Source organism: Sphaerodactylus townsendi, linkage group LG04 (assembly GCF_021028975.2).
Source record: "Sphaerodactylus townsendi isolate TG3544 linkage group LG04, MPM_Stown_v2.3, whole genome shotgun sequence".
Taxonomy (NCBI): domain Eukaryota; kingdom Metazoa; phylum Chordata; class Lepidosauria; order Squamata; family Sphaerodactylidae; genus Sphaerodactylus; species Sphaerodactylus townsendi.
This window is the reverse complement of record NC_059428.1, coordinates 63,342,253-63,365,966: the sequence shown is the minus strand read 5'-3', so window position 1 is coordinate 63,365,966 and position 23,714 is coordinate 63,342,253. Positions and strand designations below refer to the sequence as shown.

The following is a 23,714-nucleotide window of genomic DNA, read 5'->3' as shown; positions in this document are numbered from 1 at the left end:
TTATGGCTATTTGGAGAAAGAGTATAATTCAGTGGTAAAGATCTCTGATATTAAAGAACATTGGTTAGCAAGGCTCTGCAAGACCTCCAATTAAGACTTTGTACAGCCACTATTGTGAAGAATACTATGACTTTAAGTAAATGGTGCTTAACGTGATATAGATCCAGATGGTCAGAGCAGATAAACAAGGTTACAGCTGAAGTAGCAAGCCAGTTCTATGCCTTTTAATACTGATTTCTAAATTATATTATACTGCATCCTGAAAATTATTCATAAAGAATGTGACAACTGCTGGTCAGAATAGACAATTTTGAACAGATTATGCCCTATAGTCTAACTCAAAAAATCAGCTTCCTATGTTCTTCTCCACTGGCTTGCTATTTCTTTCACAGATTCTAAAATAAGCTTCAAAGTATCCAAGCACATGATCAGGAAAACAGAAAAACCAAGATTACAGTATTTGAAGAAAGGGATTTCTGAAAATAGTGTGGTTAGAGGGTAATTTTATAAGCAAGGATATCTTAGTATATAATAGAGCCAGCCCAGGATTCTAGGCATAAGATGTGGGGAGGGGGAATAAGAATGTAGTCCAAAAGAATTTTTCTGGAATATCAAGAATAAGGCTTGATTGAAACCTGTGTAAAATAGCTACCAATCTCTAGCATGGTACAAAGTATCCATTTCTGTTTTGTATGGGTAGCAACCAGTTTAAATGAGATGCTGTGCACTTGAAAAAAAACCTTCGTGACTTCTTTTGCTTGCTGCCATTCTGTTTACGTGAAGCATGTGACAAAGTGTGAGGGAGATGATGAAAAACCAGAAATCAATAATTGTTATAATACTGCTTTTTATGTAATAGGAAACTGATCCTTGAAGCAGCTGTTTTGGAGCAAATTAGGAATTTAGGTGGTGTCTGTTCAGAGGAGTGAAGTGTCTACTCCATTATACAAGATTGAGAGTGCTATGTATCAGTCAGCACCATTTTCAAAAGTTAGATGTCATAAGGTAAATTCTAAGGCTTAGCAGAAGCGTACAATCTTCTCAAAACAAAATATACCTGTCATTTATAGAACAGTTTAAGACTTTATACACTTAATATAAGAAAGGTAAAACACTGGGTCATAACTGACCCATGGGGTGACATCACATCATGACATTTACTTAGTCTAACTTTGTAAAATATCATCAGTTATGGCAGAAAGAAAGTCTGTTGATTTCATATTTTAAGTTCCTACTAACTAAGCACCACACTGGCACACTTTACATATATTATCAAAAAGCATTAGTCAGCATCAAACATCTCCATGATAAAATATGCAAGTTGACCATTTGTTATATTAATACTTATAACCAACTGCTAAAATATTACATCAGCATAAGTTTCCATTAGACAAACATTTATATATTCAGAAAGTGTGTGTGCCACCTACCCAGAACCTGTTCAGGGAAGCTTGCAACAGAACAATTAAACAATACCAAAAGCCAATAAAACAGGTCAAGCCCATAAAATCAGGTCAGTAAAAATCTGCCATGAAATAAAGCAGTGTAAAATAAACAGAGCAGTCTGAAATTACATTGATAAAACAGTCTTCAGGCTTGGAACAGACCAGACATAGCTAACTAATATAGATTCCCTTAAGTTAAAAGCCTGGGTAAATACAAATGTTTCAGACTAGTTCCCAATAGGCTCTTACAATGATAGATTGTCCAATATCCACATAAAATCTCAGCTGGTCCACTGTGATAGACAATCAAACCTTCCAAATAATTGAGGGGGGGGCATGAAATTGATTCTAAGTAGCATTAACTGATGTTCAGTGCATTTTGGATCTTAATTTATTAAGGTGAATCATTGACCTGAGAGCAACATAGAAAGAAGCTGCCCATTCTGAGTACTCAAAGCCTCTTTGAAGGAATTGTAGCCCAAAGGGGTATATCTGAAATGAACTTGGATCGAGCTCCATCTGTCTTCTTGCTACAGATGTGCTGTTAACTATTGAAGGGACTATTGTTCCGTGGGAGAAGTGAGATTAATTAAATGCTCTTCCTAAAGCAAAAAAATAAATACTCCAGAGATTTCAGCCTTTGCAGTTTCTGAAGCAACAGCTGGAAAATACATCATACATAGATCTTTGTTTTAAATATACATATTTTACAAGTGGCTTTTCAAAAATAAAGAACTATAACATTTTACGTTTCCCTTGATATTCTTGCTGTGGTTTACAGAAGAAAGGGTAAGGATCTATAAGCATCTGATACTTCCTGTAGACAGCTGCCTCCACCCAACATGTGTTTCAAACACATTTCATATTAAGTTCAGTGGTCAAACATTGCCCATATATTTTGTTCAGTGATATATGTGAGTTCAGCAATTGCATTCAACCTAGAGAAGTGTGAGACATGAGGCTTCTATAAAGTATACTGACTTAATGCAATTTTTTAAAAAATATGAGGCTTGTGGATTTTTATCATTTTTTGAGGAGGTCTATTAAACTAGATTGTATTTGTGTCAGAAAACTGTATTCTTTGGTTATAAACCTATGAAGCAAACCAGAGACATGGATTGCCTGAATTTTCAACCAAACTGGTTTTTTTCAGTATGCACCATTTGATAGAATATGTCTTCCTGTATAGTACAACACTAAAACCAAATCCCTTGTGCCTGTCTTAGCATTAACACTAAACCTCATACGGTTAGTTGATTGAATCCTTAGGGACTGTGTGAAACTGCACATACAGTCTACTGAAGTTGTTAAGACAGATGATCTCTCTGTCTCTCTGACTCTTTCTCTCTCTCACACACACACACACACACAAATGAACAGACACATATGCCACTCAAGCCCTGAGTCAAAGGCATTTCCTTTACTTCCCACATTGTTTTCAAATAAAATATCACTGATCATAAAGAAAAGCAAGACCCTGTTTTTCTTAAAGTTGCTGTGCTTCACATATGGAGAAAGCAAAATTTATCCCTTACTTAATTATCAACTTGATATTACTATAGCTAGAAATTCACTGGTAGAATTCAAACTCTGCCAGCTCCCTGAGAAACTGATTTAAGGCTCATTTACTGCACTACCTCTACTGAACCATTTGCCCTTTCTATATTCTCTTGCATCCTGATTGTGTTTCTTCAACAAGCAGTGCCAGTTTTAGGTGAAGACAGGCCTAGTCTATTCCAGTTGTGTAGTCCCTCCCAATCTCCTCATGACTAGAGGAAGATGGAAGAGTGTTTTCAACAAAATTATTGAAGGGTTGTTTAGAGACTTCAGTGCATTATGACAGCATGTGTAAAAAGGCTTATGACAGTATCAAAAATATTATGCACCTTGGCCAGAGGCCCCCAAATTTTGAAGCTCTAGGCTTCAACCTGCCAAGCCTATAGGTAAGTCTGGCACTATCAACCAGGCTTCCTAAATAGTAATCCTTTTCAGTTATTCTAAGCATGGATCGTGTCTGTACCTTTGGCTACCATAGAAGAGTAGTGAGATACATAGAATCTTTCCAAGGACATGAATCCTAGATGTGTACACTTTCTATTTCATGTCTGTGCTACTAAAGATTCTATGCATACATTTCAAATACAGCATCGGAAAGTTCCTTGAGGCAAATTTTTTGCATACCTTTTCCTTTAACATTATTGCTATGGAAGAATACTCATAGGAAACCTTCACTCTGAAATGAAAACCTATTTCGATATTTTAAAATGACCTGATTTTCTAGAGAGATTTCCCATGAGAATCCTTTGGGAGACTCTTCTAACAGAACCGTTTATTAGTGGAGATCCTTATTATTGTTACTTGCTTCTAAAAATGCTTAAGAATATCATCAGCCTAAATATCAGGATAGAGGGAAGGCAAACACACTACAGCCCAATCTCACCAGATTTCAGAAGCTGTGTAGGATCAGTACTTGGAAGGGAGATTTCCAAGGAGACTCTGCAGAGGAAAGCAATAGTAAACCATTTCTGCTTCTCACTTGCCTTGAAAGCTCCCTGCCGGGGTCACCATGTGTTTGCTGTGACTTGATGGCACTTTACATACTTGATGGCACTTTACAGGATATCTAACTTAAGTTTAATTGTTGCCTTTAACCTCAGTATGCTCAAATAGGTGGTTTATAGAGATAGAGAGGATGATATCAAGAGGAAAAAAACAAAAGCAGTAAATGTGCAACTAGTAGGCAAAAAGTTATGGAAAATCTAAACATATTCCTCAAAAATAGAGCATTATTGAGAAATCAGTCACTTCTCCAAAAGGCTCCCACTGTTGGTAATTGCCTGCTGACAGTCAGTGATCTATCATAACTGCTCTTTCAGTGACTAATAATAGAAGTTTAACATATTCTGATTGATAACATTAATTGTAATAATGAATAAGTAGTCCAGTGGGTCTCCGGAAATGAAGATATAATAACACTGCAATCCATATAGGGGGAATGTGCAGAGACTTTTCAGGGGCATTCCGCCTTCATTGGGGCTTCAGATGGTGAAGAATGGAGATAAAGTTTAAATCACTCTGACTGGCCAAAGCCCCACTGTGCTGTGTAAGTCTGCAGAGTTAGGGGCTAGCATTCCCAGGTTGGAACACCAGTGGAAGTCAGTTTCACTCCCAGGAATGCTCCTGCCCATTCTCCAGTGCTAGCATTCACTTGGATGCCAGTATACCTCCACAGCAGCCCTGACTTCTGGGTTTGCCCACTGCGGAGCTGTTGGGTGGTGAGAGGTGATGTTTTTACTCCCTCCACTAACATGGTGCCCTTTACACTGGCAGAGGGGGCAAAAGCATTGGTGTGGCACTCCGCCACTCCCACAGCACAATCACCCCCCCCCCCGCCCGCCCATCTGAATTGGGCTGTCCTTGCGACAATATTTTCTACATGGTCAACTAGTTTTTGAATTATTTGAAGTGTAATCTTTCCAAAAGAATGGCTTATAAATACTTAGAATGTTTATAGATCAAAATCAGATTGTCATTTTGCCTCATTAAATCACAAAGTGCTTTAAAAGCACCACCAAAGGTTAGGATGCAGGATGCAGTCTTCCGAGTTACATAGCATTCTTCCTCAGACATCCAAATGGATGAACAATAAATTCTGAGTTTTATACCACATTGTTACATGTTTTTCTACCTAATCTGATACATAGATGAAACATGTATTCATAAGCATTTTAAAAATACTGTATTTTCCGAAGTGCAGGGAAAAAACAGTGAAGTATTGATTTATTGTGCTCATTTGAATAGTGGAAGTTGCATGGATTTTTTTAAAAAAAGAATAAAATACGTCCTAGACCTGCCAACAACACATGAAGTTCCATTTTCAGTTTAACCCAAACACTTAACCATATGTGTAATCTCAAACGGAGGATTTGAAATGAGAGAAATCAGTTCTATGATTTCCACACCAGAACTATCTGATAAAGATTTAGGGATCCTATAATTTGAGATATGCTAATAAGGGAATGCTATGAAGAATGAAGAGCCCAGGGAGGACAAAACACAGAAGAAAAGAGGCTATTATATAATGCTTATTAATCTGAGTCTTCAAAAATGGTCAGCAAAAAGTATGCTTCTACTGACACTGCATTTAGCCAAAGTAGGATGCATTCATACCTGACTAGATACTGAGTTTAAATTGTGCAGTTATCACTGGCAACTGATTCATACACATATGAAAATCCAGTTTTTACACAGGAAAATTCAGTTGTAAATAGCTGCTATAGTTCCATGATAGAAAATGTATATAATTTCAGGAATCATTTTCCTCAGATCTTGGAAACTGAACATTCTGAGAATTGTGTTAGAGATCCTCACAGAACTACATCTCCTAGAATCCCACTAGGATGCCATGACAGTTCCCAGGGAAATTCAACAAGTGAATTGTGAATCAAAGTTTTTTGCAGAATGTAGGACATCCATTTAATCATACTGGCATATAGGAACTTGACTTTTATTGTAGGAAAACATACTGCAATGTATGTTGTTGCGCTATTTGTCTGAATTGTATCATGCATAGTACTTGCCTGTATTTTTCTCTGTGGATGTTTATGCTAATTTTGTACAACCCATTGTGCCAAGGATTTTGGAAACGAGAAACCAAATGTATTGGTAGAAAATCATATTTATGTGATAAATTATTTAAAGTCCTTTTATTTTGGTCTATTCTTTGGAAAAAATGTGAATTCATATGAAAGATTAAAATGCCAGAATATCTTTTTGAAAGAAAAAAAGGATGCCATGACAGATAAACTAGCCACAGGGAGAAAGGGGCTCTATACTACATAAGTCTGAAGCATTCAACATTACAGGAGAATTGGTGAGTTTGGAGGGGAAACTCACATTAAACAGTTTATCAGCATATGTCCAGTTGTTTTCTTTTGACATATTGAACTGGGTGGGTAAATAAAAGATATTATTATTATTATTAATTTATACCCCACACTCTGTAATTCTGAAGAAAACAGGTCAAGGATATCAGACAGCAAAAAATTCACCAAAAATTTCACACCTTCTATGCATAGGTGACCTAAAGCTCTATGGAAAATCAAAAGCAGAGATGGAGTCACTACTGAACAAGTGAGAGTCTTTAGCACTGACATTGCAATGGATTTTGGACTCGACAAGTGTGCAACTTTGGAACTCAATAAAGGTAAACTCACAACATGCGAAGGCGTGAATATGCCAAATGTCATAGAAATAAAGAGCTTACCAGTGAACGAAAGCTACAAATACTTGTGGATACTGCAAGCAGAGAACATCAAGCATGCAGAAGTCAAAGGCGCAATTAGGACGGAATATCTTAGAAGGGTAAGAAAATTTTTGAAATCAAAGCTAAATGGAGGAAATACAATAAAGGCAATTAATACTTGGGCTGTGCCTGTAGTACGCTACACTGCTGGCATAATTAACTGGACACAAGCCGAATTGGACACCCTGGACAGAGAAACAAGGAAAATTAGGACCATAAATCGAGCACTGCACCAAGAAGTGACGTAGACACACTCTACCTTTCAAGGTCAGAAGGAGGAAGAGGGCTGCTCCAAGTCAAGCAATCAGTAGAGGAAGAGAAAAGAGGCCTGAAAGAATACATCCAAGAAGGTCAAGAGCCAATGTTGGAAGAAGTCCACAAGGCTGAGATACTGAAAGCCAAAGAATCAAAAGAAGAGTATAGAGTCCAACAGTTTACAACTCGAAAGGAGCAGTGGCTAAACAAGCCACTCCATGAGCAGTACTTTAAGAACATTGAAGGGAAGGTCGACAGCAAGTAAACATGGGAGTGGCTCAGAAGGGGAACTCTAAAGAAGGAAACTGAAAGCCTGATTTTTGCTGCCCAGAAGCAAGCATTATGAACAAACACCATAAAGACACAAATTGAAAACTCCTACAATGACCCAAAGTGCCGTCCCTGCAAAGAGAGTGCTGAAACTGTGGAGCACATCATCTGCTATTGCAAGAAAATAGCCCAAACTGACTATCTCGAACGTCACAATAGGCTAGTAGATGTAGTGCTCCACCCAGAACCAATGTAGCTGATGGAGCACATGTTGAATGTGTGCCCTCCACGGCATCCCCATAATGACCCATGCAGCTGCATTTGGGACCAACTGGAGCTTTTGGATCAAACCGAAGAACAGCTCTGCAAAAAGTGAGTTACAGCAATTTAACTTGGAGGTGATCATTGCATGAATCACTGTAGTAATGCATAGTATTAATAATCCCACAATCTATTGTCGAAGGCTTTCACAACTGGAATTACTAGAGTGTTGTGGGTTTTCTGGGTTTTATGACCGTGTTCCAGTCACATTTTCTCCTGACTTTTCATCTGTGGCTGGCATCTTCTAAGGATCTGCTGGTAGTAAAGCAAGTATATATACCTGTGGAATGTCCAGGGTGGGAGAAAGAACCATTTGTACTGGTTAAAAGTGTTAAGGGTGCAATTTGCAAGTGTAATTGCATGTGTTAAGTGGAATCCACCTATTTTAGCATAAGCAAGTGGAATCCATCCATTTTAGCACATGTGTGTAAAACTGAAGTTGCATAATCAATCGGTGAGGACATCTGCATACCAGTTGCATGGCATTTTAATTCATTTAATTGCTTTCTGCAGAGAGAAATCCTGTAGACCATGAGACGCAGTGCCTAGACACGAATCAAAACACATGAAAGGCATTGAAGACTATTTTAGCTGGAAAAATCAGCAATAGCAGAACACGTAATAAACCATGCTGGATACAGAATGTTATTTGAAAACACAGAAATTCTGGACCATTCGGGCAGCCACTACGTCAGACTACACAGAGAAGCCATTGAAATCCACAAGCACATGGACAATTTCAACAGAAAGGTAGAAACAATGAAAATGAACAAAATTTGGCTGCCAGTACTGAAAAACACTACAATCAAGACAATGGTTAGTGAACACCAACCAGACACAGGATTTTTGTTGTTAGTTTTATAAAATGTTACTGTATATCAGTGCTTAATTAATGCACATTCTTAGACAGTCCATACTTATAATTCCTAATATCCCCCCAAACAGCAGTCTTCTCTGTGCAGAATCCAGGATCTTATTATTTGCATTGCTTTTCTAGAGAGCCAAGAGTCACAGATACAAGAACATGACTCGCTTTTTCCTTGCCCACTGTGGTACCTTATGTGACCTTGTACCCCAGATCCATCAGCAAGGTTGATTAGGCTTTCTTTTCTCTTGGTGGCAATGGAGAGCATTAACTAATTAAATTGGAAGTCAACTGAGGCAGAGAGATTTTCACGTAACTGTCTGTTTATAGGGCAGAACTGCTGGATCACAAGCACTGGGACAGGGGTGAGACTGACCAGAGAGCATGAAGGAAGATCATACACAATCTATATATATAAAAATCTAACCGTGTATTTGTTGATGATAGTATACCTCAGTAACTGCTGGGCCAATTCCTCTGAAAATTCCCAGCCACTATAGTCAGCCAGGCGAGAGTGTTTTTAGATGTTCACATGCCTGAAATTTCACACCTGGTCCAGGTAAAACGCCTTTTTCCTGGCACTCCATGGTGAAAGACATGCAGTTGCCTGTGTGTAACTGTCACCCTTAGAATGTTTGTGCAGCTTAGAATGTTCAGTCAGATGGCCAGATATGAGCAGTGAAAACAGTACATAGGCAATAACTCGAGTGGAAGTGAAACACATACACACACACACACAGAGAGAGAGAGGGAAGGGCGGGAGAGGGAAGGGCGGCATGCAAGGGAAGAGAGGGAGGGAGAGGAAAGGGATGGAGGGGGAGGCATGCAAGGGAAGAGAAGTGAGAGAGGGGAGACAGTGAAGGGTGGCATGCAAGGGAAGGGAGGCAGGGGGCCCAGCATCTTGATATGACCCACCCACCCTAGCGGAGGGGAAGGAAAGGGAGGGAGGGGGAGGCATGCAAGATAAGAGAAGGGAGGGAGGGAAGAGAGTGAGGGGTGACATGCAAGGGACAGGAGGGAGGAGCCAGGTGCCCTAGATTCCCTGAATACTGCAGTTACAGTTAAGAAAGCCAGGCACGCATTACTCAGGAGTAAGCTCGGTACAGCAACCGTGACATACTTTGAATGGCTGCGTCGCGCCTCTCAGAGGGTTTCCTCAGAAGCAACACCCAAACTTACTCCCAGGTAAAGGATCATGACCAGCCAGCCTAGATGTGTGGGAGGGGTGCCTTTCCATTCCCCCCCCCCACCAAGGAATGCAGGCACACACATCAATGACATCACACAGTATCAGGCTACGTGTTTGCGTGAGCACGTACTGCTGGCCTCTGCAATTGATTTGCTGCTACTGTTCCTTTCCCATTTCACCACAATAAGCCACAGCAACACGTAGCCGGCCCCCGCTAGTATACAATATAATAACCTTTATTAGGCATAAATTGAGACGTTGTTTACAATCTGACCACGAACCGTTAATCAGGGGTGGCAACGGATTGACATAAGTAATACAAATTATCGAAAGGAAATAAAAGTTAATTCTTCTATTATATATATATATATATATATATATATATATATATATATATATATATATATATATATATATATATATATATATAACATGAATAAAAGCATAAATTTACATTGTTAAAAAATGAGGGAGGATCTTCACAAGGCAGCAACAAGAGTTAATGTTTCCTGCCTTCTGACTCTCCTTTTAGGGATGCGATGAAATGATGGACCTTCCAGTCTAAGTGACAGTTGGCCAGGGATAATGACAGGACAGCTCACAGTTCAGTGATAATCCATGCAGAACAGATAAAGGAAAGAAGAGGGGAGTTGGCATGACTCCTGCTTTCAAAGATGTGGCAGTCGTAAGCCAGGACAGAGAGGACTCCATGCACTCCAGGATCCAGCAAAACTGCCTTGCCTCAGTGGTGCTGGTTTCATTCTCCTATTTCACAAGATGAATCCGCTGCTTGCATCACCTTAGAAAAGCATCTTGAATGTGTCTTTTTGGTGCACATCTGCGGACAGAAAAGATTTTAGAAACCACTAGCATTTTTTCCTGTAACCATAAAAGTTGAGTCACCTCGCCTAACTTGCAAAAACAAAACAGAAACCTTAATGGCATAATGGGAAACAGACACAAACCTGGTCAGGACACGAAAGGAAGAAGACAATTTCAGAAATTGGGAAATTTCAGAGCCTTTCATGGGACACTGTGGCTTTAAATGATTCAAAGTAAATCTTGTGGGTTCCACCCCCCACCCCGTTTCCTCCCAGTTCCTTCGTCTGTTTCGTCGGTCTTTCTCACCTCCCTGAAACCCCCACCATCTCTCCCTCTCCCCACCCCCACCCCCCACCCCCCGTTTTTACTCCCCTCCTTCTCGGTCTGATTAAACGAGAAGGAAGTGTGGGAGGGGTGGTTGTGAAGCTCTCCCTTTAAGAGGCAGCCTGCAATGACGAATTGTTGAAATTGCCATTGCAGGATGGCATTCCGCTATAAATTCATTGTTCCACCTCCTCTCATCTTCACTGCTCTCTCTCTTCTGCTCTTGTTCACATCTGCAGACTGGGGATAACGCCGCCGCCGCCGCCAAACAAACACCCATAAACTCAGGAAAGGGAACTGTAAGATTCAACCAGACACATTTTGAAACAAGCCTTACCTGCAAGTGAGGGCAGACGGTTGCGCGTGTTTCTGCTTCCTCCTTTTCCCCTTCCCTTCCCTTCGCTTCTCTCTCTCCGAACAAAACAATACAAATAAAACGGGGCGAAGGAAGCCGGCGAGATCCTCCGAGCAGAGCTGGTGTGGAACCGCAGATCTCTCCGCGTCGGATAACTCGGCGGCTGCAACACAAAGTGCGAAGTGCTGGAACTTCTCTGATGCCTCCCGGCGACAAGGCGCTTCTCGCCCGCTTGTGCACGCCTGACTCATCCTGCAAAGGCAGAAACAGCGTTTGGTAGCAGTCAGGTGGCGCCCCCCGCTCTTCTCCGAGCCGATCCCCCACCCGGCGCTCGGTTGACCGGCTGCAGTGCCCACCATGCTGCTGAAGTTTGTTTGCTCTCTGCTGCTGCTGGCTGTGAGTTTGCACTCTGCTGCTGCCTCCGCCGTTGCCGCCTCTGGAGTTTCCCCAGCAACTTCAGCACCTGCCTGTGATAAAGCTTTGCAGCTCTCCACAGCGGCAACAATCGCGGGACTCGAGCATCCCTTCCTCCATCAGCGGCGGGATCGCGAGCACCGAGCCAGCGGCCTCGTGGAGAGCATAGACCGGACCTACTCGGGGGGTGGCAAGGTGGGCTACGTCCTCTACGCGGAGGGGAAGCGCTTCCTCCTGGATTTGGAGAAGGACGCGCGCCTCGGGTCTGCCGAGCAGCTGCTGCCAGGCAAAGGCCACTGCTACTACCGGGGCACGGTGGATGGGAGCCCCAAGTCCTTGGCCGCCTTCAACCTTTGCGGGGGGCTGGATGGCTATTTTGCGGTCAAGCATGCCCGCTACACGGTGAAGCCATTGCGCCGGGGGGAGGAGGAGGTGCAGCCTGCTCGGGAGAGGATCTACGGGGATGAGGCCACTCAGGTGCCACACCTCTTCTTCAGGGATCATTTCTGCTTTCAAACGGTGCCTTCACGCCCCAGCTGTGAAACTCACAGCTCCTCCAGGTCCCACTTTCTGGATCCAAAAAGGGTGATCAAGGGGCAAGAGATGCTGGAGACAAATTCCACTGCCAGGGCAGCACTCTCCTCTGTCTCCTCTAAAAGCAGGAATAAGCGCTCCATCTCCAGGGCCAGACAGGTGGAACTTCTCCTGGTGGCTGATGACTCCATGGCCAAGAAATATGGAAAAGGGCTGCATCATTACCTGCTGACGTTAGCAACCATTGCCTCACGTCTTTATGGACATGCCAGCATTGAGAACCATATCCGCCTGACAGTGGTGAAGGTGATAGTGCTGGGTAACAAAGAGAAAGGGCTGGAGGTAAATAAGAATGCAGCCACCACGCTCAAGAACTTCTGCAAGTGGCAGCACCAGCACAACCAACTGGATGACGATCATGAGGAACACTATGATGCTGCCATCCTCTTCACCCGTGAGGTAGGTTTGGGAGGAAGCCATCACTAAGGGATTCTGTTCATGTCTCAACCTCGTGGAATAACATTGTTGCTGTTTCCTCCTCCTTCAGCTTCATCCTTCTGGTTCACAGCAGGAGTGTTGGACTTTCTTATTCATTACATCCCTCAAGAGATCTATGATCATTTGGTTGTTATCTTTTGTTCCTGGTTTACAGTGTATTTCTGCTATCTATCCTAGTATTTTATGTCCACTTCCTTAACTATTGGACCTTCTAATGAAACTGTTCACACCATTATAATTGTCACATTGGTGTGTTACATCAGATTTAGTTATCACTTGAAGATTCAGCAGTAGCTCCAAGAATCTATTGTGAATTGGCAAGAAAGGGACAGTTCTGACATTCGGAACAGCTCTTCCAAACACAAATAGGTTGATAGAGTGAGGTTTTTATTTCCAGTACAGCATGTTTTGGGGTGATTAAATTTAGCTGCATTCATGGATATTCACAAGATATTTCACATGTTGATATATATATATTTGTGGCAAATCCAGCCCAGAGTAGCTGTTCACATTGGAACTATACATGTTGCAGAAGTTAATATTGTAGGAGAATCAGGAAGTTCAATGGGTGTCTGTGAACACAGTCAGTAGGAACACTATTTTCTCTGGCAACTGTCTTTAAGACTTAAGTTTCTAAACATCAAATTAATGTGCCCCATCAAAAGGTCACCCAAGTGAATGGAAACCTACTCTTTTCTGTTCCAATCATTGCTGGCATCTGGTAAAACAAAAGTAAATCCTGCTACACATGTGCAACACATGTATTTCAAAGAGCTCTGCCAGCTCTTTCAGGGAATGCGGTCACATTCGTGTCTTCATTCTGCCTCCATCCTGATAACTTTCTTCTAAATCTTTCATGTGGCAGTGTTTTTGTCCTGAACTACCATTATGGAATTAATACTGGAAGTGAATTTCTTCCTGTAATTTCCTTGGGAAAAATCTCTTGGGATGTTTTTTCTCCCATTTTCAATGAACAGTGATCCATTATGTTTGTTCATTTGAATGGCCCCCAGTCAATAGCTGTCATTGAATAACTAAGTAAGGAATGGTAGGCAGAATGTCCTGTAAATCCACCTGTCAGAAGCCTTCCAGTGATTTTGGTGTCTTTCCTCAGTTGGATGCAAGGAGACTAAAATAATATTTTTTAAAGTCTAGATCAAACCCAATAAAGATCTGGATCAAACCCTGATCTGGTCTGTTGATGGGTTTTTTTTGGGGGGGGGGGTATAAGGAAATCAGGGAGCTCACTGTTTGTTTATTCAGTTTACAGAATGCCTTTCCCTTTCAATGAACTTATGGTGGTTCATATCATTATAACAAATACAAGCAATCATATTACAATACAATACATTCTCATACTTTGTGCCATAGCTAATAGGTGTGAATCATTCAGGGAGAAATAAGGACACAATACAAATAAGGACACAATACTAAGAGGAAATAGGGGAAGGGGCAGGAAAACCTGTGTTGCCTTCAACTATGGGCCTGGCACAACAGCTCTGTCTTATAGGTCCTGTGGAATTGAAGCCCAGCACAGGTAAGGCCCAGCACAGGTAAGGCCCAGCACAGGTCGTATTTGAAGGAGCATTCCACCAGGCTGAGGTCAGAGCCAAAAGGCTCTGACTATCAATGAAGATAGCTGGACATTTTTTGACCCAGAGTTCTCCTTACCAGCATAAAAAGAAAATAGCAGTAAAACTGTAGAAGCACAACATCTTTGGCTCAAGGAAGGGGAATGTACATGCACACCACATGTATATGGAGCCACAGAAAAGTGGGTCACCAGGTCAGATGGTGGGTGGGGTTGCAGTGTCTCAATGTCCAGAGGATAGCCATTGGTTTCTTAATTTGCTGAAGTTTGGAGCCTGGTTAGCAGCAAAAGCTAAACTAGGAAGTGTTTTCCATAGAGCTCTTTGGATGAGTTCTGAAGAAATGTAATAGTGTTGGCTACTCATTTAAAATGTGGCTGTGGTGGAGATGTGGCACCAATGGTCTCAATATGAATTTCCATCACAAATTCACCTCTTAAGTACGATCTTCCACTTCTCCTTCTTCAATTCAGAAAAAACCCAAATAACTTTCAATTAGAATTCCATTCCCCATCTACATGACAGAGTACAGTCTGAAAAATGAAGAGGCTTTGGATGGATTTTGGAATGTGTTACTCCTGTGGAGGCATATGGCAGGTGGGGGGGGGGGGGACTTGTCTGTTTTTTTAGCTCTGAATACTTGAAATATTATGCTGTTCCTATCATGCTGCACTTGAGCACTGTGTTCTTTCTGTAGCAGTCTGAAATCATTCATTTTCAGTCATAAATTCCTCAGAGGACAGGAAGAAGCTTCCAAGCTCTTGAAGTTCAACCCAGGTTTTTGTCAGCCAAAACAAAATTGAATGTGTTTATCTAGGCTCCTTTGAGAACATCTCTCCAAAATGAGGTTTTGCACCTTCTTAAAGCAGTTTGTTCAGTTGTCCATCTTTTTCTTTTAAAGGCAGTCAGACACACACAGACACCAAACTGTGTTTCCTCATCAGGATCAGAATGAAGTTAGCAGTATGGTCCTTCAGTGGCTGGCTTCAGAGGTACATTTTATTAATGTATATCATGAGACCAAACTATGCAAAAATTAACAGAATAATTTTATTGTAGGGTCCAATTTCTCAAGTGCACTGAGAACATGCAAAGGGAAGAAGAGGGAGAATATGTCTTTAACACTATCTGATAGTGTAGCAAATTTTAAAATGGCAAAACAAAATACAGAAGTGTTTTATTGCAACATACAAAGTCTTACTAAGAATGCAGAGAAAATCTGCAGTTTACATATTCAAATAGTTAACTTATTTTCTAATACTAAAAAGACAACTGTTATCTATAACATTGCCAGTTTTAGTAATCACTTTTAAAAAGAGGGAGAACCACATTTTTCAAGAAGAGAGAAATCAAAGTAGTCTTGGGAAATGTATCATTATGCTTTGATGTGTGCTACAGTGCATTGATTTGTATTACAGCTAGTCATGTACTGAAAATTTTGAAGGAGCTTAATCAACTTCATACTCAACTTACCCAGATTGATACTCAACCCTGGGCTTTTTCTACCTGATCATTTTGAAAAGTCCATAATGTTCTGATAAATGTGGGTTACATTTCAAGTTAGATGTACACTAAATCAGCATCACAAGGCAATAACAGGAATACACTCATGGGCTTCATTCAGTCATCACACATAATCATTGTTTAATTAGACCAATGATATTTAGTATCATTGTCTGAATACAATATGATTGTCTAAATACACCTAAATACTATGGTTAATTAGGGTCATTAAACTACGATGTGAATGTAGTTTATTAACGACAGAATCTGAAGCACAATTTTTGTATGATCCATGAACACCTTCAGTAGCCTGAATTGCCTTGAGTAATCTGACCTCTTCAGAAGCTAAGCAGGGGTTGGCTGCAGTTAGAATTTGGATGGGAGATCACCAAGGAAAACAGAGTTGCTACACAGAGGAAGGCAATAGCAAACGTGTCTCTAACTTTGAAAAGCCTTTGTGGGATCTCCATAAGCCAATTGTGACAACACCAGTTGTTATTATCATGAGCACCTTGGCTTCCTGACATGTTCTTGCATAATGTCCTTCCAGGCTACAGACAGAAGCCAATGCAACTAGCAGTGGACAAAGCAAACCTAGATTTCAGTGATGTTTGATAGTGGTCACCAAATCCTTCTGACCCTTTGGAAACCCTTGGAATTTAGACATAGGGTGTTAGGTGCCACCATTAAATGACTGTAGTTGGAGGCAAGCTACAAAATGGCCACCATGGGAGTTGGAACCAACCACACACATAGAGGAAGCTGAAAAGCAGGGGGTAACAAAATATACTAGGAAATAGGACTGAGATACAGATTAAAATACTGTAGTGGCAGCTGTTGCCAAAATAATAGTATTTTAATCTGTTCAGCCAATTAGAAAACAGCTCTGCACACTATAAGAAACAACAACACTTGGGCATGAGGAAAGGTGTCTGTGGGTGCCATGATGCCCAGGGTTCCACATTAGGAACCTTTGAAGTACCAGCTGAGTCCTGGTTTACAAACTAGCCACAGTTGTGATAAACTGGTTTTTCATGATGTCTAAACTAAGTCTTACTGACATGTCAGATAAAATCTGTAAATTAGCCTTGCTTCAGGTACATCCTTCAAATATGATTCAACAACCAAGTGAAATAATTCCTGACAGTATGCCTGATCCATTCCTTCATTATAATGCATAATTGAAAAAAAGGTGAATGATTACAGTTGAACTATACACAGTGGTGGCGAACCTTTGGCACTCCAGATGTTATGGACTACAATTCCCATCAGCCCCTGCCAGCATGGCCAATTGGCCATGCTGGAAGGGGCTGATGGGAATTGTAGTTTATAACATCTGGAGTACCAAAGGTTCGCCACCACGGAACTATAGTGTACTATGCAAGTTGAGAATCTTATCTTACATTTTAAATTGTTGATGGAATACCAGAAATATGTAATCCTTCACTAGGGAAAAAAATCCATATAATGAAATAATCTTGTGAATTTTAAAAAATTGCCTCTGGTGTCATTTTAAGCTGAATGAATTACTGTTCAGAGACACATGTAAACATGAAAAGGTATAAAAAGGTAAAAATTTTCGGAAGAGAACATCTCACAGGGCACAGGTCTTTTTCAAACCTACCATTTTTCCTTCTATTTTTGTTTTTTCAGCAGCTGAGAAGTAGCAGCAATTGGCACCAGAGTTCAGCTTTTACAACTCTGTTTTGAATGTACGAAATCTGTTGCTTAGCAATGAGACGCTAAGCCGTAGCTCCATGTTTTGATGGGCTCCAAATGCTGCTCTGTTAAGTTTTTGTACACCCAGATGCCTTCTTCCAACCTTCTTGTTTTTCAGTCACGGATCAAATGCATGAGGTATATTTTCCATCCTGTTTATTACTCAAGGCCACCTTGAATTTCAGTAAGCTAGAGGATAGGGGACCATCTATCAAATAATATATCACAATACGCAAATGTTTCTTTACATGTAGTTTTAACTTCATTTATTGTTCATAAATTATCTAGAATTATACTTGTATATTATGCTGCTTTTACCCAAAAGTAAGACCCACTAAGTATTTATTTCTTAGTTAAGTATCCTTAAAATTGAAGTCCTGGGTTAAGATCCTCAGCAACCTTACTAAGCATTGGATCATATATCTCAAAACATGCTTAGCCTTCCCTTTCTCAGGAAAGGTAAGGATCTTAAATAGAAGTTTCTCATCTATCTGGATGGTACAATTACTCAATGTTCCACACAACCCAGCTGAAAATGAACTCACTAAGGAACTTCTATTAGTACCTCCAGTACTATTACTGATCATTACTTAGCACCTATATGTTATACAAAATGTAGGTGGTATATTGGGGGGGAGCATGGAAAAATGAAGGTGTTGGCAAAATTAGGTTTGCCAGCATGCTTGTCCTGGCCCTTTAACAGGAGCTTATTGTGTTGAGGAAACAGCTGAAGACTTTCATGACATGGAGGGAAATTTTATTTATTTAATGGAGAATTTCAGGGGGCTATGGTGCCAGCACAGCAACCCCTATTGCTCCTAGTGAAAGGACCGTCTGCGGGCAACTTTCTTCAGGTAGTTGGAGAAGCTGTTAAGCAAGTATGTGACCAGGAATGGTTACAGGATCAACATCAAGACCAGAGAGGATTTGTGGTAGCCTGTAAAAATGACGGGGAGCCCAAAAGCAGTAACATTTTTGCTCAGCCCATAGCCTGGAAGTCCTCAGGGACAAAGCGATGGGAGCAGCCCGTTGAAAACATGGTGGACACTGGCAGTGCCATAATAGCATTGAAGTGCTGTGCTTACCTTACACTCATGTTTGGTTAACCAGCTAGGAACAGTTGGTGTGTGGGTGAGCTGGCCAACCCCCTCTCCATGGTTCTTGGCTATAGGTGGGGTGAGGGGTCAGTTTAAATGTTAACTGGAATTGTTAGGATAGGTATGTTTTTTATTATAAGCCATTAGTGAGTGTGAATGAAGAGGGGTGATGGGGAGGCCAGCAGAGAGTCAGGGATCCCAGTATTGGGGGATGTGGGAAGTATGGCAGTGGGAAAAGGTGTGTGTAGAGAAGAAGACTTTTTTGCAGGGCATCAAGTGGACCAAGAGCTGCATGAGGGAGGGGGAAAAGGTCACTCTGAAAGAACTCCCCCCCAGGTTTTTTGGTCCTCCATCAGTCTTCTTTGACATTTTTACCTTTTAACTCTTTTTCATGTTTCTAGTCTGTCTGTGAACAGTGATTCATTCAGCCTGAAATGATGCCAAATGCCCTTTTTTAAAAAAATGCCCAAGATTCTTTCATTATATGGATTTTTTCCCTATTGATGGATTACATATTTCTGCAATTCCATCAACAAATGTAAAATGTTTAAAATAACTTATATAATATAGTACAGCTTGACTATAATGGTTCACTTTTTCAATGATTCATTGTAATGAAGGAATGGACCAGGCATATTGTCTGGAATTCACTTGGTTGCAGAATCATATTAGCATTTGAAGGATGTACCTGGAGCAAGACTAATTTACAGATTTCATCTGACTTGCCAGTAATACTCAGTTCAGACATCATGTGAAACCATGGGTTATCACAACTGTGGTTAGCTTGTAAAACAGGACTCGGCTCATACATCAAGGATTCCTAAGGTGGCACCCATGGACATCAGGACATCCGCCAACTGCTTCCTTATGCCTAAGTGTTTTTTTAATGAAGTAGCTAGGGAAAAAAAATCTTACATTTATAAGTGCCATGAATTATTTGACTCAGTAATTCTTGGTGAAGTAATAAGTGTGTTTATTTTATTGCATTTAAAGATCTATAGCTTACATTTCTCTTTAGATCTCAATTGGAGAACAGGTAAATGTTTTAGATTGCATGAAAAAAGGATGTGTGTCACCTAAAGGGTTCCAAGGGTATAAGTGCGCAAAGAGAAAAGAGGTTTCTACCATCCTGGTTCTTGTTAAGGAAAGCTTCTCTTCCTACTGGAGCTTATACTTCAATCTCTTTACTCCAAGCAACCGGTCCTGCTAGCCTCATAATGTTAACATAGATCCTAGTAAAATTATTTGAAGATTACTGATTGTCTGCAGAAAGAAGACCAGATTGGTTCAAAGCAAGAACACAATTTAAAAGCTTGTGCTTTTTGACAAAGTTCACGACAGGATTTTTAAACCGTTTGTAGCATAAGCATCCTGGGTGAAGTCCACTGCTTTTAACTAATTTGTTGAACTTCAATCTTCTGACTCAATGCCTAATTTGGTGATTCTTGAAGCTGGTTATTTGCCATCCTTAACAGTGCTTTTTGACTCAAACAATCTTCTCCAGACTGTCTGTCACAACACAAACACACGATTGAAGTAGGTTCTAGCTGTCCAAACCAAAGTCATTCTTCTCTTGGTTTATTCCTATTCAGTGAGTTCCATGTAAATTTCCATCAACCCCCGCCCCCCTTCCCAAGTCATCACCTGAGTTCAACTGGAACAGAAACTCTGGAAAACAAAACACAGAAAACATTTTGGATGTAGTCCAATTCTATTCTTTTCCTCTCACCCTTCTCCAAGTTATGCGAAAACTGGAAGAGACTTTTCTCACAAAGGATGCAAGCATGCCAGTCTTGACAGATGAATGGTATATTCAGTGATCATGTGCACATGCCTGGCTCTTTAAAAAGTGCTGGTTGGAGTTAAAGGTTTGTTAGGTGAACACAGTTACTAGATTAAATTAACTATCACATGGTAAGTGATACTGAAATTTAACAGCAAGCTTTGGATTATCCTCCTATAAATAATCATTTCACGTGATTTCTTTCATGTGATTTCATGTGATCGGCTATTTCTTTTCAGAAACAGCACATTCCCCCTTCCCCAAATCCAAAATACTATCCTTTCTTAGAATATTCTGTCATTATACTCATTGCTGGCAATTTAGCTACATATAATCAAGACTTTTGTTATGAGGAAAAAATGGATTTTTGCCGCCATTTTCTGTTTAGGAAGTATTATAGTATCATTTATATAAAATACCATCTGATTAAAATATGCAAGTTGAGCGTGATAGTGTAGGATAATTTCTGCCGGCTGGAAAAGGTAAGTGTGGCAGGGGGACGGAAGGGAAGTAATAGGGGCTGCAAGGGGCAGAAAACACAGAATGTGCCCTGGATGTACTCCTTCCCAGCTACGCTTCTGGTGTTAGGTTAAGCTGAGAGAGTATGACTGGTTTACAGTCACTCAGCAAGTTTGCATGGCAGAGTGGAGATTTGAATCAGTTTCTTCCAGATCATAGTCTGATGGTCAAACCACTACACCACACTAGGTCTCAGACTGTGTATGGTGTAATGAAAATACTGTTTATCAGTGATAATATCATACCAAAATTGTGCATGGTTATGGAAGAAATTGTTTGCAGCCTTGTTGGATCGAAAGTAAAATCCTAACAGAACCCAGTGTACATTGTAACAGAACACAATGTACAATAGTACTTTTATGAGGACCAACTAAATGACATGTAATAGTGTTTGAGCTTTCAAATTTACTAGAACTTTTACTCAGGCTGGGTGTTTGAAAATGAAACAGAATGTTTTAAGAGATACAGGATACAGATACAGGAGATGGTGAGTCATGGTCAGGGGTAGGGAACCTGCTGCTCTCCAGATGTTCAGGAACTACAATTCCCATCAGCCTCTGTCAGCATGGCCAATTGGCCATGCTGGTAGGGGCTGATGGGAATTGTAGTTCCTGAACATCTGGAGAGCCGCAGGTTCCCTACCCCTGGTCATGGTGAACCCTGCATTCGGAGCTGCTTCAAGTTGTCTGGTTGCAACTTAACACTGACCTCTGTTGGGTAAGAGGCTATAAATCAATTCCATAACATCCAACAAATGATCAGAGAAGCCAGACAGCCAAATCATGATTTGGGCACCACTGCGAATCAGAATGAGAAATGTTGGTTTGAAGCAGATTTGCAAACTATAGTTTGTACTGGCTGTGGTTTTGGTTTCTGAACTGGAAAACCACAGTTGTGATTGTTAATGTTATATTCCACAGTCAACCATACCTTAAATGTGGTGGTTGGAGATTTGAATAGTCAAGACAGATCTTTCTGCAAACCTGATAAGGGCCCCAGATTTTTCAGAAAAATGTGAAATAAAAATATGTTGTAGGGGTTTTAAAAAACAGCTTTAAAAATAGATTTCCTCAGTGGCTGTTGCTAGGCAACCACAGCATTTCAGGCTTCTGCTTCTGAGTTAAAGGCAGGGGAAGATGGCAAGGTTCTTTCTAGGCCTGTTTTAGTGGACTTGATAGGGCCAGGCTTAGGCCTTGCAGGAACCACAGGGTTATTTGATACTACCTGACTTGCATAATTCAACCAGATCTGTCTACTTACTACTGTTCAATAGCAGGCACCCTACAAAAACTGATGTAGTATAGTGGTTAGAGCTTCAGAATGAGAAGAATTGGTGCACTTATTTATTAGCAATTCCTCAAAATGTATGCAACTTTTCTCATGACCATTTTCCTGTCACATACTGGTTTCTTAAACCTATTCAGTGTAGTAGCTTTGTGCATAATTTCAGCAATGTATCTGATAATAAATGGCATTTGTTCATGTAGCTCTGACTCACATGTGATATTTTCAACTGACACAGTGCACTGGCAAGTATGATAAGAACACCAACTGGTGCAACTGTTTTTGAATTCCATTATAAACATTCATTAGGTGGTGGGCAGCTCAAAGGACTGGGCTGGAAATTTTGATTGACAGGATCAGTTAAGGAGATTACCAGATTTCTACATAGCCGCTGGCTAGTTATAATCATCATTGGTTTATCAACCTGAACATCAATACATTGTTTTGGTATTGGGGCAAGTTTTCTAAAAAAATATCACTGTACTTAATAGTGAGGGGCACATCTCTATACAGATAGTCAGTTATGTGCAATGGGGCTAGCTATAGTGGCCATGTGGGGGAAGCATCCAGGCTTGCAGAAAAACTTTACTTTAGGATAAAGACTTTGCTGGGGGGGGATAATTTGATATAAAGCTACCTACCCCACCCCCACCAATGGACATAAATTATACCACCAGAATTCAGGGAGCTCTTTGGGTTTCTATTACAACTAAAAAGGGTACAAAAAACTGCTAGCAGTCAGAAAGGGGCAGTGATGAACATCAGGAAAAGTAAGAGAGGTGGGCCAGAGCAGAAAGTGAGATGGGGAGATCAGTTCTAGAGTTGGTGGAGGATAAAGGGAGGTATGAAAGTTCTTTTCCCCTCTGAATCTACGGATTCTATCTCCAGGCAGAGCCTGGAATTCTTTTGGAATTACAGTTAATCCCCAAACTACAGAGATAAGTTCTCCTAGAACAATGGCAACTCCATCCCCTCCCCAAACACTGCCTTCTCTAGATCCACCTCCAAGTCTTCAGGAATTTTCTAAGCCAAAGTTGACAATAATAGTCTTCATATGTCCCATTTTTGTTATCATACTTTTTCCCATTTCCATACTTGTGCAAAGATAAATAGTGATGAGTAAATGACTTGCTTAAACCATTCTTTCTAAACCATTCTAACAAAGAGGTGAACACACAACTATGGTTGGTTCATATGTTCTTTTCTGCACTAGCCTCACCTTTCTTCCACAGGAATTCCCTCCTTCCATTGTAATATTTGTCAGTGTATTAATAAGAGTTTGCTGTTAATTTAGGATTTGAATCCTAGACTTTAAGGTAGTTTTAAAACCTTGATTGAAATTAGCCACATGTGAGTTACGTAAATGCTACCTGCTTGAGTCCATGGTTGAGCCATGATCTAAATTTCAGTCTCCAGAATACATCATTCATTTTTGTTTATGCATCCACATCTTCTGTGTGTTGTAGTGTTTGGCCGTGAACAGTAATTACCATGTCTGCTGTTAAAATAAAATCTGAGTGAAAAAGGTGACCTTATTGTTTCAGAATTGTGCCTTTGACAATATTAGAAGTAGGCAGGAGTAAATTCAGTGTATGGTTCTTGTCAACTGGCAGGGTTAGTATC

The 23,714-nt window shown here is 40.6% G+C and overlaps 1 protein-coding gene and 1 long non-coding RNA gene across 2 annotated transcripts in view; one reads left to right on the top strand and one right to left on the bottom strand.

Annotated features, from left to right (window-relative positions):
* Window positions 1-9,865: 9,865 nt before the first annotated feature.
* LOC125431175 lies at window positions 9,866-11,271 on the bottom strand. The gene is made up of 2 exons (XR_007244288.1): window positions 11,134-11,271; window positions 9,866-10,488 (listed from the first exon to the last, which is right to left on the bottom strand). It is a non-coding gene; the product is annotated as an uncharacterized LOC125431175 (long non-coding RNA).
* Window positions 11,272-11,508: 237 nt separating this feature from the next.
* ADAMTS5 (ADAM metallopeptidase with thrombospondin type 1 motif 5) overlaps window positions 11,509-23,714 on the top strand; it is a 74,604-nt gene continuing 62,398 nt past the window's right edge. The window contains exon 1 of the mRNA XM_048493891.1: window positions 11,509-12,558. Coding sequence (XP_048349848.1) covers window positions 11,509-12,558 — 1,050 coding nt within the window. The remainder of the gene's footprint in view (window positions 12,559-23,714) is intronic.